The sequence below is a fragment of the Onychomys torridus genome, chromosome 1, assembly GCF_903995425.1.
Source record: "Onychomys torridus chromosome 1, mOncTor1.1, whole genome shotgun sequence".
NCBI classification, from domain to species: domain Eukaryota; kingdom Metazoa; phylum Chordata; class Mammalia; order Rodentia; family Cricetidae; genus Onychomys; species Onychomys torridus.
In genome coordinates this window covers 135,698,201-135,712,861 of record NC_050443.1, presented here as the reverse complement: position 1 = coordinate 135,712,861, position 14,661 = coordinate 135,698,201, and the positions used below count along the sequence as shown (strand labels likewise).

The 14,661-nt window shown below is 43.4% G+C and overlaps 1 protein-coding gene across 5 annotated transcripts in view; it reads right to left on the bottom strand.

Annotated features, from left to right (window-relative positions):
* Prune2 (prune homolog 2 with BCH domain) overlaps positions 1 to 14,661 on the bottom strand; it is a 263,017-nt gene that overhangs the window by 49,597 nt on the left and 198,759 nt on the right. For all 5 annotated transcript variants that reach the window (XM_036206923.1, XM_036206929.1, XM_036206933.1 and 2 more), the window contains exon 10: positions 252 to 331. In XM_036206923.1, coding sequence (XP_036062816.1) covers positions 252 to 331 — 80 coding nt within the window. The remainder of the gene's footprint in view (positions 1 to 251; positions 332 to 14,661) is intronic.

The following is a 14,661-nucleotide window of genomic DNA, read 5'->3' as shown; positions in this document are numbered from 1 at the left end:
TATACACTGGCCAATTATAGGAATTGAAAACGCTGGCAGGTAAGGGCAGGCCCAGCAGGTTATGAGCCTTGAAGGGGCTCATCACGTGAGCATGAACATTTAAGTCAACGCTGAGCCTGACACCTTCCTCTCACACATTTTTCTCTCTTTACATTTGTCAGGAAAGTCGAATGCAGGGGAAGTGGTCCTCTCTCTGAATAATAATGGCTGCAGGTAGAATGCCACCAGGAAATAAACAGCTGTTTTCTCACCGGGCCTCATGTCTGCAGCACTGGGGCTCAGCACTCCCTCCTGGAACGGGACATCCATTCCCACATCCTCCAATGGGAATCTGAAAAGAAGCCAAAGAGCAAATGTAAAAAACCAAAAAACCACACAGGACTTGACTGCCTTTAAAATCAGTAAACAGAGAATGGAGGATGGACATTTTGGCTGACTTGATGTAAGCCAAATATGTGTGCAGAGCCCATTGGTAAGTGGCCCCAAACGCAGTTTCTGAGAATGAGAACCACAAACACCAATTTCATTGACACCACGAATGAACGGCAGTTTGACTGTGTACAACAGTCATTTCTCCCGGCTCCCACAAACAAATACAAATCCAGTAAGACTTCAGAAGGAGAAAATGCAAAACACTAGCTCATGGCAAGGGACATCAAGCATACTTATTTTCAACACGAGAGGCAACACATGTACTTTACAGCAGACAGATCTGAGTATTTACCCCTCCCTCATCTATAAATGTGGGCCTAATACCTCAGTTGCACAGGCCAAGGTCAGGATATCCACTGGTCTCACTTTTGGAGCTTGTAAATTAGGGCTCTGCGACCTACCTTAGTTGTTGGAAGACAAGCAATGAAAAAAAAGCACCCAATTCCCTGAGCAGACAGGGACTGCTGACACTCTTTCCCACCCACCTTTGAATATTTAAAGATTCCCTGTGGCCATGTGCTGGTGAAGATACTTCTCCTCATTAACTGTCTCTGGTCACGGCTCAGAGCTGAGCCCAGTCCCAAGTACATCACCCTCCTCAGGAAGACAAAGGCAGAGGAAACTGGGAAACTAGAAAAAACCTTGACACATTTGCCTGCTCTTCTAGGAAGCTGATGACAGAAGATGGGATTTCCCTTGTTCTTATTCTCTGGCCCTTGTCCAGTAAATGCTCCCATATCGTTTCTTCTGGTTGGCTTCCGTGGACTTGGAATCCTTTAGGGTAAATCTTGAGATGTAGGCATGAGTCTAAGTTTAAATAGGCTGACTTGGTATTCAAGTTCTAAATTTCGTTCCTTCCTCTATCCCTCTTTCAATGACCCTTCTCTCCATGCCAGCCTGGGTCTACCAAATATTTGGAGTTTGAGCAACTTCTGTAGGAATCAGGTTAAATCCACTGTTATCGACAATGGACTCAGGTGACAGAATACATCCTCTGCCTCTGGTGACAAATATACTGGCTTTGTTTATTCAACAAATATTTATTGGTGGTCTATCTACTATGTGCTGAGAATGTAGTGGACCAAAACACTTAATCTCTTTCTGGTGGAGATAGGAAGATGGAGCTAAAACGATGCACAGTACTCCACACAGCTTTGTTGATGCTTCCCTGGAGAAAGTGCCCATGTCTTTCCACTATCTCCACAGACCCTTCTAGAACACAGCAGCAGAAATTGTTAAATGCCCCCCAAAGCCTAGATGCTGAAGGCTTGGTTCCCAGCCCGTGGCACTCCTGGAAGGTATAGAATCTTTAGGGGACAGACTTCCTAGAAGGCAGGTATGTCATTGGGAATGTGCTCTTGCAGGGATGCCTGGGACATGGCCTCAAGTACCTTTGCTTCCTGGCTGCTATGGCTGTGCTCTGAAACTCAATGCTGCATGATATTCTGCCTCACCACAGGCTCCAAAGCAGCATGGCCAAGCAGTCCTAGACCAAAACTTCTGATACTCTCAGTTAAATATAATTCCTTCCTCTTTTTAAGTTGATCATTCAATTGTTTTATTAGCAACGGGAAGCTGACTGACATGGGGAGTGTCTCTACACAACATCTGTGGCTTTGACGCTCTGGGTTCTTGAAAACTGATCCTGCACCAGAGCTAAGAGACAGTGAGCAGAGCTGGAGGCGTAGCTTAGTAGTACAGCACCTGGCTGGTATGTGCAAGACCCTGCATTCAACCTCTGGTTACACACACACACACACACACACACACACACACACACACACACTCACACACTCACACACAGGTCAGAGGAGGGTGCTCAGTGCCTTCTCTATTATTCTCTTCCTTGTTCCTCTGACACAGGGTTTCCCATTGAGCCTGAATGAGCTTTCAGCAAATCAGGCAGCTAGAAAGCCTCACAATCCTCCTGTCTACCCCTAAAAGTGTATAAGTAACAGGTGTGTGTGTGGGGGATAGCCCACCTTTTTGTATGGGTGCTGGAATACAAACTCTAGTCCTCCTACTTAACCACCAAGCTCTCTCTCTGGCCCCACAGCTCTGGGTTTGAAAGTCCTGGGATTCAGAGGGATAGATTCCTGACTTATCAAGATGGCACTGATTGTCATATATAAAATACACACACACACACACACGACACACACATCACATACACATCACACACACACACACACACACACACACACACACACACACACACACACACAGAACTTGTTGTTTCAAGTTGTCTGTGTGGTTCTCCTTAACATTAAGTCTCTATATCTGTCCTTTAGAAAAATTCTGCTAAGAGCAGTTAGCCTCAGCACTTAGATCAGGCTGAGTGTGGTGGCACATGACTATCTCAGCACTTGGGAGGTGGGGACAAGAGGACCAACGCCAGCTTGGGCTACATACGGAGTCTGGGGCCTGGGTGGGTACATGCAATCTGGCCTCAAGAAGACAAGAAAAAAGCAAAAACAACAAGACACTTGAAAACAAAGCAAACTGAATGAATCACTCACTGTGTGCTGCAAAAGCATGTTATATGGTCATTTGTTTCTGTTTCCTCACTAATAAGAGGAGAATGTGGCGATTCTTCAACATGAGCAATGACAGCAACCACCACACTGGCATCACTGTAGCGAATTTTGCTCTCCAGGCTAAGGGCTTTCTCCACCTGAAGCATTGTGAAAACAGCATTCAAATCTATCCTGTTCACTGCTGTATCTCCAAGACCCAGGCGAGGAAATACCCAGGAAATGTATATTGGACAGAAGCACCCTGAACACACACAGAACCTCTCTAGCTTTCTGCCCAAGAGTCAATCTTAAATGAATAAAGAAGTTTCAGATCCCTAGTGACCATCACACTGAGCTCAGGGCAGATGTCAGAATACTCACTTGACAATGCACAGAAAAGTAGTTCAGTCTTCGGCCTCAAGATAGGTATGGGGGGTTGAAATGTGACAGAGTATCAGGCTAAATTCTGTGGGTTTTATGAATTCTGTGAGTCACAGCAATTTGGTGAAGTAACTGCAGACATCCTGGCTATGAGGTCAGGGTTTGGAGTTGTGGTTCCCTTAACCACTGATGAGCTGATTGGCTGAGAAAACTGACTGCCAGTTTTAAGTTTTAAACAGAGATAATAAATATCCGACATCACAGACTATGGAGAATAAACACAACACACATGAAACCCTCTGCAAATGAAAAAGCATTATCTGAGTTTAAGGTATCCTTACATTTAAGAAATAAGATCGAAAAGCAGGGGTTTAACTGAAGTATGGGTCGTCCGTGTTTGGACCAAACATAGTTAAGATTCCTATGAATTGTGTATGAGTCCAGGTAAGAGGTAATTTTACAGCTATACACATCTGCAGATTCTAGCATGCCTCCCAGCTCACCGGTGTTAGAGAACAGAGCCTGAGCCCTCAGCAACTGTCCTCAGCCCAAAGTGGAGACCTGTGAAGAACATGCAGGAAAGCCATGCAGACAGTCATCAGGGAAGGGAAAAGCTGAAAGCCGTGCTCAGCAGGTGTTTGGAGGCAAGGACCCTGACAAGCCCATGGGTATTTAGAGGCTGTGAGGGAAATCTGAGCCATAAGAGCCTGCAAGCGAGTCTAGGAGAGACCCAGGCATGGCTTAGGAGCACAAACATCTGTAGAAAAGAAGTGCCTGAGGAAGAGTAGGTGGCAGAAGTGTGACCGACGAACCAACCGCTGCATGTCTCCACCGAGAGGACGCCTCATGCCTGTTCTGTGGGTTCTCTACTGGATAGAATAATGTCACCACTTGTCCCCGACTTCTCATCTTTGGAGTGACTTTGGTTACTCAGTGACCACGTGACTTGGTGTAGCTAATGAAAAGACTCAGGAACAGGAGTATGTGGTATCATCCTTCCTAGCCTTGGTCCTGAGGTTTCCGACTGGCTAGATTTCTGGTACCAATGATGAGCTAAAGCTCAGCTGGTACATGAACAAGAAATGGTTTTCTGTTCTGTTTTGCTGTGAGACAGTGTGCTCACCTGCCCATTCTGACTACACAGCAAACTTTATTCCTTCAAAGGGAATATCTGGCTCACACTGTGGTCAAAATGTTATTTGCTAATTTGGATATCCCATTTCCACATTCCAACACAGTCTGTGTTTACAATACACATAGTGCCTGGGGTGGGAAAGCATAAGAGTATATTATTAAAGTGAAGACACAAATTTGGAAAGGTATCAAAGGCTTTCAAGTATTCCATAAATTGAACTATCAAAATATCACCTTCATGGTCTTTATTGTCATCATCTATTACTTCATATTTACTCAATCACTCAATTTATTTAATAATTTTCTTTAAATTGGTATTTGATTCAATTAAAAATTATTTTGAAATGAAAATTTCTATCAGTAGTATACTTAGACACTTAAGTTGCCTAAATAAATCAGTCATGTGAATTAAGTAAAATAATGCTTTGAACTTCAATTTAGAGACCCTTCAGTCTCTCCCTCTGTAGACCTCTGTCTTTGCTAAGAAGAGAGAACAGAAAGTCTTAGCTTTTTCTAGCAGGGTGTAATGGCTTGCATATGAGATTTCTCAACCCCCTCCATAGCTACAGTTTCTGTGGCTTCTGTTACCATACACAATTCTAGTCTGAAAATATTAAATGGAAAATTTGAGAAATAAACAACTCATAATTTTAAAAAATGTTATATCATTTTATTAGTTATTGTTTATTTTATTAGTTATTGTTCTTTAACCTCTTACAATAACTAATTGATAAATTAATATTATCATTGGTACAGATGCACAGAAAAAAATACAGTGTTCTGTCCATAGAATGTCTTGGAGATGAGGCAAGTCTACCATACCATAAACAAATGAATGAATTTGAATACCTAGACAATAACAAATACATTTCCAGGCTTAAACTCTGCCAAGAGAAATTCCCAGGTATCATAATAAAGTTACTAAAGAGTCAATGAGTGGGTAAGATTTCCAGGCTAGACACAGACCTGTCTAGGCCTCCCAGTGCTGATTGAAAGTCATCGACCTAACCTGCTACAGAAGGCTCTGGAAGAACTCTCTCTATCAAGAACAGATGAGGCAGTCTCCATTCTATGGCCCTGAAAAGCATTGTTGGATAGGTGTCTTTTGTAGAAGATGAACTCTAAGAACTGAAGCATATCCTCATTTCTATGATCTAAATGATAGGTGAAACCCAAACCAAGAAACACACACACACACACACACACACACACACACACACACACACACACACACTAAAAAAAACCATAACAAAATTAACTACACTAATGGGGCATTATGTATGAGTTATTGCCGAGAGACTTGATAAATGGGGAAGAGAGTAGCAAGTACTTTGAAAGAATATGAAAGAGGCTGTGATGATTAAAGAATAATTTTTCAACCATTGTGTTGAACCATTGAGACAGAGCTGAGCATGTAACATCACTTACACCCTGAGTAGCCATGCTGCTTAATAAAAAGTGTCTAGCTGAGTAATGTGACATACACCTTTACTCCTAGCACTCAGGAGGCAGAGGCAGGTGGATCTCTATGAGTTAGAGCCAGGCTGGTCTACATAGGGAGTTTCAGACCAGCCAATACTACATAGCCAAGACCTTGTCCCAAATGGGGTGGGGGGGGAGAAGCAAAGTGTCTAAGAGCCAGGCATGGTGGGTATTGTATGAGTATCAACTGAGCACACTGTTAAGCATTGTCAAGGTAAAAAGGCTATTATTCAGTATTAATAGAGATAATTTTTCAGAGGATGCAAATTAATTAACACTTTAACAATAGAGTCTCATAATATATAAAACACAACTGCAATATAAACTGAAATATATAGTAGATTTCATAAAGAAAAACTTGAATATATATCCTAGGAATATATTTATTAATTTAAAAAGAATTACATGCAAACTCAGGAAATCTGGAGATACAATAGCTTTGCTAAAGGGAAGGTCTGCACTCAGTACGAACATACATGTCTTCAAACTCAGCACTTAGTTGGGGATTTAGCTCAGTGGCAGAGCACTTGCCTAGTAAGCACAAGGCCCTGGGTTTCATCCTCAGCTCAAAAAAAAAAAAAGAATATGAAGCCCAAACTCAGCACTTAAGACGCTAATCCAAACACATCCAAGGTCAGTATTGTATGGGTTGTTCTTTAACTTCAGGCCATCCATGTAAAAATCAACCACAGAACTGCAGTTTAGAGACTGAAAAACACTTGTAAGTGATCACACAGCAAAGCCCACCTGCCACAACTTGCGAAAACAGTTTCAAGGAGTTCACAAGGAAAATGACCTTGAATTCAGACATTAGCGAGTAAGATGGGCTGAATTAGCTGAGGGTGAAGTTTCCACAAGAAGTAGAACCGCCGCTGTGTGCTTTGACACTAACACTGTGCTCTCGCTAATGATCTGAAGGTTGCCAAGTGGAAGGCAGCGATATATACGGAATTCTCCAGTTTAAGAATGACTCCTGCGTAGGTCGATAGATAGTGTACTCCTAGTGTTTATGCTTCTAAATAAAGAGGGGGCAGTTACAATAGTGCGGCACTCCTTGTATCACACAGTGGAAGGCAGTGCTGGAATGCCTGTCATAACTAAAGGTACCTTCTTCCACTTAACATAGGGACAAATTTAAATTCTTTCTACATTTCACAGTCGTGTGTGTGTGTGTGTGTGTGTGTGTGTGTGTGTGTGTGTGTGTGTGCGTGTATGCGCGCGCGCTCTCTGTAGAATTAGCCTTGCCAGGAACCAGGTTCTTTTTAATAAGAAATGAGCAATGAACAACGACACTTGGCACACATGGACAGCACTGCTAGATGTAATGTTTCCTGACAGGCATGTACACCCAGCAGCAGGCGGCACCCCTTTCCCGGAATAACCACTGTTAAAAATTTGGCAACTAAAAAACCCAGCTTCACAAGAAACAATGTAGCGGGTCAAGCTGGGTTTAGGGATTGTTCTTTAGAAACAATTGGATTATGCTGATCATTTTGGGGAAAGCATCACATAAATAGTTTTCTTTAGGTCACAGTTCCTAAAATTTCCCCATTGCCTTCTAGTCCACAAAGATACACATGTATGATAAACTGGCTTTCTCCTGAAATGAGCTAAAAAGAAAAAGGAAACAAAGCAAAAACTTCCCTGGGGTATTTGCTGTTCTTTGTTGTATACGTATTAATAGTTCAGTGGTTGGAGGACTGCCATTTCAAGATGCTTGTCTGATAAAGTGGCTACAAGATTTAACAGCAGTGCATGTCACCCTGTGAACCTCAGAGCGCTTATTAAACTGCTTAGAGCAAGAGGCAGGATAGACCCACTGCAGGCATCACACTGAGCTTTACCAAGAAGAGTGCACATGGCTAGAAGCTGAGGTCAAGCCCACAGATCAGCTCTTGGCAGCTCTATCCAGTGACCCTCTATCCCCCTACACTAGCTCTGTAGCCAGGCAGGATATAGAGTCCTAGATACCTGTAGGTACAAGGGACATGAACACAGGAGGGACGGAGAATAAGCAGTGAGCATTCACACTACACTGCCTTCTCTAGGGACTCTAGGGGAAAAGATCTCCCTACCTCCACAGCACCACACCTGTGGTTCTGATGGGAGGGAAACACAAGGCAGCCTCCTCACTTGGGGTCAAACTGCAAAACTGTGAAGGTGCAAAAAGGTCACTTTGTACCCCATCAAAACACTTATTGAGGTGGCTCAGTGGTCAAGAGCATTTGCTGACTTTCAGAGGACTCTTGTGCTTGGTTCCCAGCATTCACATCGACTGGCTCCAATCAGCTGTAACTTCAGATCCAGGAGGATCTGACGCCTCTGCCTTCCACAGGTACTTGTACATACTCTCCCCTCATGGACATAATTTGAAATAAAAATAAATAATTTTCTATTAAGAAATTCTTTTTGAATTGTCCCCAAAATACAGCACTTACCTAGTTTTATGAACAGATTCTTTCCATTTGAGGAACAGTGACTAAACACAGCTCGCTTTCTGGATAGTAATTCAATTCTTGGCTGAGAACAGGGAAACATGGAGAACCCTGTTTGCTGCAGGCTTTCAATATCCTTCTATAACTTTAATAGACAGTAATAGCTGTGTTTATCATGGCTAAGTTAAGTTAGATATGGTTGAGGAGGTAACCCAGTTGGTAGAGTGCTTGGCCACAGAAGCAAGAGAACCTGAGTTCAGCTTCCAGAACCCATGTCAAAAAAAGTCAGGTCCATGACTGCATTTGTAACCTCAGCACTTCGGGGGTGGAAACAGGCAGACTCCTAGGGCTTGCTGGCCAGCCAAACTGGCCTATTTGGTCAAGAAACAAGGTGGGTGGCCCCTGAGGAAAGACACTGAGATTGTGTGGAGGCTTGAATGAGAAGGTCCACCATAGGCTCAGTCATATATTTGAATGCTTGGTCCCCATTTGGCCAAGCTTTTGGGAAAGATGAGGAAGCATGGTCCTATTGGAAGAGGTGTGTCATTGGGGTGGGCTTTGAGGTTTCAAAAGCCCAAGCTACTCCCAGTTAGGTCTCTCACTGTTTGCCTTCACTTGTGGAAAGCACCATACCTGCTTGTCTGCTGCCATGCTTCCTGCCATGATAGCCATGGACTCACCCTCTTGAACTGTGAGTGCTAATACTCACCCTTCTTTTTTCTCTGTAAGTTGCCTTGGTCATGGTGCTTTGTCACAGCAGTAGAAAAATAAGTAACTATGACAGATTGTCATATAGTTTCTACAAATGTGCATGAACACCTACATGGATACACACACACACACACACTCAAGCATTTGCAGACACTCATGTGTGCGCATAAACAAAACGTTTAAATCAGATGGGTATTGGGCACAATGAACATGCCTGTATCCACCACTCAGGAAGCTGAGGCAGAATTATGAACTTGAGGCCAACCTGTGCTACAAAGTTATACAGGCCAGTCTCAGCTACATAAATGAGTCCCAGCTTCAGTGTTCCACCTCCCTAATAAAGGGTTAAATTAGACAACAGGCCAGTACTTTGAGCAGGGGCAGATTTATAGTGATTGTATAGTTCACAAGGAAACTACTTGTGGGTATCTCAGACCCAATATGTACAAAACTGAATCTGCCATCAGTCCAAATCAGCTACATCAGATTTATCTATGGTAGGTTTTTAAAAAGCCCCCAAATTCTTAGATCATCCATTTAAAAGGCAGAACCTAACTCCCCTTCTTTCAATGTCGAGTGAATTTAGTGACTTGCATCCACAGAACAGAGAAAGAGGAAATGATGATACCTAAGTTCTAAGGCTAGGTACTCAAAAGCCTATGGTTTCCTTTCTTCTCACCTGAGACACTGAATCTGTGTTGGGATCAGGGAACTGGGTGCTGTAAGGATGTGTAAGTCATAGTACATAGAGGTCCAGGTGGCAAGGAACTTGACTTCCTATAAAAACCCAGGAAAAAGGCCTGGGGCTTGGTGGCAGAGTCCTGGCCCTTGATCGGTCCCCTGCACCAAAATCAAATGGGTGAAAATGCAGACTAGTACAACTTCTGTCAAAAGCCTGGGCACAAGCCCAGAAGACCTTCTCACCTCAGAGGTCCTGAAAGCCTCTTAATATAAAGCGCTGAGTCAGAACTACCTAGCTATTCCACTCTGGAATTCCTGCCATACAACAACTGGGAGACGATACATATCTGTTGTCTTAAACTGCTAACTTTGGGCATAATTCACTGCATAGCACTAGCTGGCTGTTACAGTTCCCTTCCTGGGATCAGGCACACAGCCCTTGGGCACCCAAGTCCAGAACTCTTCCTTAGCTCCTGCTTTCCTATCCAGTCAGTCATACAGTCCTACAGATTCATCTTTCTTCTCTCCATTCCTACTGGCTGTGATGGTTCATTTTGTCAGCTTGACTTGGATACAGAAACCACTAGGAAACAAGTCTTGAGCAGGACTGTGAGGGAGGGCATTTCCAGGGAAGCTGAGCTGAGAAAGGAATACTTACCCTAAATGTAGGTTGGGGGAAAAGAGAGCAAAGTGCCTACCTCTCTCTTCCTATGTCTTTCTGACTACTCAGTCTGTACTCAGTGAGCATCTACATCACAATCCTGCTGTCATGCCTTCCTAGCCATGATGGACTTTAAATAGCCAAACTCTACCCTTCTTTCCTTTCTTAAATTGCAGTTTGTCAAGTATTTGGTCACAGTATTGAGAACAGTAATTGTCCCAGTTAGTTTCAGCTTCAGCTATCAAGTTGATGTAGTCTACAGTCATCTGAGGGAGTCCCAACTAAAGAATTGCCTAAATCAGACTGGCCTGTGGTCACAGCTGTGAGAGATTGTCTTGCCTGATGACTGATGTGGGAGGATCCAGCCCACTGTGGGGGTTACCAATCCCTAGGCAGGTGGACCTGGGCTGTATAAGACAGCAAGCCAGTAAATGGTGTTCCTCCATGGTTTCCACCCTGACTTCCCTCAACGATGGACTGTGGCCTGAATCTTGCTTTTGGTTATATTTATCACAGCAACAGAAAGCATTTGAACAATAACCAACATACTGACAAGCCACAGCTTGGTTTATCCCTGAAGAAATATTTGAGCTTTGTCTCTGTTTCAGATCTTTCTGCTTATTTCCTCCAGACTGCTAACTGAATATGCTTGTTGGTCTCAACCTTGATGCTACTTTCTGGAGTCCTTTCTCACTCCAGATGTCTCAAGAACAGAGTCCTGACTCCAGGAGGCCCTTGCGTCTCAGCCACTTCCTCAGGCTCCTCTGTCCACTTAGCCTGCAAGCCCTGGTAGTCTACTACTGCTCAGTGGGCCAACTCAGACACTGGATGTGACCCTCAACTTAGGGGTGGTCATGCCCTATAGAACCCCGTGCTGACCTCATGTGCAGCCTTTTGACAGCACTTTGGTTTCTGATTTGAAACCGGCCTGTCTTCTCCTGTACTAAGTGAAGCCAGAAATGCTGGAGGGCAGACATTCCAGTGTAGAGCATAGGGACCATTCATGATGGAGATGAAGAGCTATTGAACAGAAACAGATACTTACAGATGGGAAGAATAAGAGGGATGTAAACAAGACATACTGCATAGATGAAGCCCTGAATTTGGTGCCTAGAACCAACAAAAACTTTTATGTTTTCAGATAGTCATATAGCCTAGATTGGCTTAGAACTCTTTTTAACCATTACACCTGACTCCCTCAAATAACGATTGTTTATTATTATTGTTATTACGTGGCTTTTCTTCAAAATATGACTTGGGACTATTTGGTGACTCCTTCAGACATGTTTCACAAAGAAGCAACAACTTAGAGCGCACTGGAGACAGTTCCTCCAGGGAGGCATTTACCAGCCTTCCCCACAATAAAAGCTCCTCCAGGACACGGACAGCAACTGGGAACGGGGGTCGTAGGAGGAGACAGAAGACAGCATCTGTTTGTTTTCCTACAGAACAAGAGTCATCAATGCCCAAGACAACAGACTCCATTGGGTATTCAAGCAGGAGCAGAATCTCATAGGGCTTCAGCCCAGGCTCCTGTACCCTCTGCACCCTACTTCACCAGCTCAGCATCCCTGGCATCCAACAGCAGCCCACAGCCTCCTGCCAGCCATGCCTGCGGCCAAAGGAAACACGCTCAGAGGGGGTTCTCCTTTACACCATATCAACATGGCTTTGCTTCCACCCCCTGTAGTCAAGGGTGTGAGAACACTAAGATACCAGGAATGATCTGGCACCAGATATAGTAGCAATAGTAGTACACGCAAACATATTTTCAACTGCTGTCTTAGCAGTTTTATATGCTGACCAAAGGGTGTGTGGTAGAAGACTTAAGTCTGCCTGCTCCAGAACAGGGCACAGCAGAGGGTTTTTCCTGTAAAGAGCCAGATTCTAAGTGTGTTCATTTTGCACGCCACATGGCAGCTGTGCCATTGAACACAAAGCATCTAAAGATGGTATGGAAATGAACGGGATGCCATGTTCCAGGGGCCAGGGGTGGAGCTCAGTGAGAGTTGCAGGGCTCTGAGTTCAACCTCTGCCAAATCTCCCACTCTCTCCCACCAGGGAAAGCAGAGGTGGTAGGCTAAATCTGACCTGGATGGGGCTGTTTGTCGACATCTGCCCCAGCGTGAAAGAGGTAGAAAAGCTTTTTGCTTTCTTGAAGTTGGATGCATTTTTCTCAAAGTGTGAAGCTTTAATATTGGTTCAAATAGCACTTCTAAATTTGTCTGTGCACTGATACAGAGTATAAATTGGGATGCTGTTATGGGCTATATTTATCAGCTTTTGACCTGTCACTCTAAGAATGGTCATGAATATGTATCTGAACACATTTAGAAAGATGAAAAAAACAAGAACTTTCAATGGGCAGTCTGAATTGACAAGGGTACAAACAGGACATGCTTAAACCTTTTCCTAACTGTCCGGGCAAGATGAGGGCTGACCCACAAACCCAGTGTCTAAGCAGATGTCCAGCTGGAAGCATAATCCTGGTCAGCCTGTGGAAGTTGTCCAACTCTTCATGCAGAGCCAACACTCCTCACTCAGCTTTGGAGAGATAGAAAACTACACCCCACTCCTCCCAGCCAGGTAACCCCCTCCCTCAGTAACTCCCTCACTCCTCCTCTCTGGTCTCCTGTGCACACAGACTGGGGGATGGTTGAGTTTAGTATCCTCAGGGAAACATCAATGCTGCTGAAAGCCTCTTGCCATCTCTCTCTTTGAGGTTAAAAAATACTTAGCACCATTTTGCCTGGGGCCTTGGTCACTAGCTGCTCATTCAGTTACTAAAGAAAACTGTCGACTAAAATATTTTATTTTAGGAAGTTGAAATTTTTATTTTGCTTTAAAAAATTTTAAAAGCTAATTTAAATGACCATCAATGATAAGAGAGTGATAAAATATAACATGACATTCTCTACAGTAAAATTCTATGTATATTGGTGTATAATGGTTTTTAAGATATGTATAATTAAAAGTTCAAGTTAACAAGGTGGCATGCTTTGAGTGATACTATTTACATAAAATTCATTGCACATATTTTCAGATGCACACACACATGTGTGTGTGTGTGTGTGTGTGTGTGTGTGTGTGTATGTGTTTGTGTATGTGTCTAGGACAAAGAATACCATCAATTGTGAATGTCTATACGGGTTAGGTATAGAGGAGGAAGGAATTTCTTTGTCTAAACTTTTAAAAGACAAGCATTTGGCAACATCAGAAAACATAAAAGAATTTGAAAATGATAAAATTCTTTAAGAATTTCTATAAATGGTACACGGTGGCAGATACCTATAATTCCAGTGCCTGGGAAGGGGAGGCAAGAGGATCAGAAGTTCAAGATTATACTCAAATGCGTTGTGAGTTCAAGGTCAGCCTGGGATACTTGAGACCTTGTCTCAAATGAAAACAATGCAGGGCAGGCAAGGTGACTCAGCCGGCAAAGGTACTTGTTGCCAAGCCTGATGATACAAGTTCAATCCCCAGGACCCGCATGATGAAATGAGGACACTCCTGCCGGCTGTCCTCTGACCTCTGAAGGTGATTACCCCCAAGATAAACATAAAAGAAAAAAGCAATACAAACAAACAACTAGCTCAAGGGATTCTAGAAAGCATCACTTAGACAAATTCAAATCACAGCAGGAAAAAAAGAATGCTTAGTAAGTCATAATTTCCCTTTGTTTATCTGTAGCAACATTAGCTGTTACCCAGTGCCAGATTCTCTGGGTTTTTGATATTTCCTTAACAGAATGTAGGAAGAAGAGAGCACATGGACTGAAATGTTAACATTGTGGTGGAAGGCCTAGGCTGCAGTCAGCCAGGGCTACTCAGCCACCACTGCCCTCTGGCCGGGTGTCCATCATACTGGTTCATCTTTCCAAGCGCATTCTGATGATGTCACCTCAGGAAGCAGGAGAAAATGAAAATAACTCCGACTCTGAAAGCACCACCTGCTTCTCACGGCAGCTGCTATGTACAGCCTCCGTGACCCATCTCCTGGAGTCGGTTGTCTTAAACTGACCTAGTTCCATCTCATTTTGCTTCCGATTTTCAGATCTATACACTACCTTTTAATAGTTTCTCATCCCCAGGAGTCTATTTTTCTCCACGTTGGTCTCTTTTATTGCTGCTTTGTCTATTTTGTTAGAATGGCTGTCTCTATTTTTCTTTTGTCTTCAGCTTGTATTTTCTTTATTAGTATTTTCTTAGTTATGTTATTCTTGCCCCCA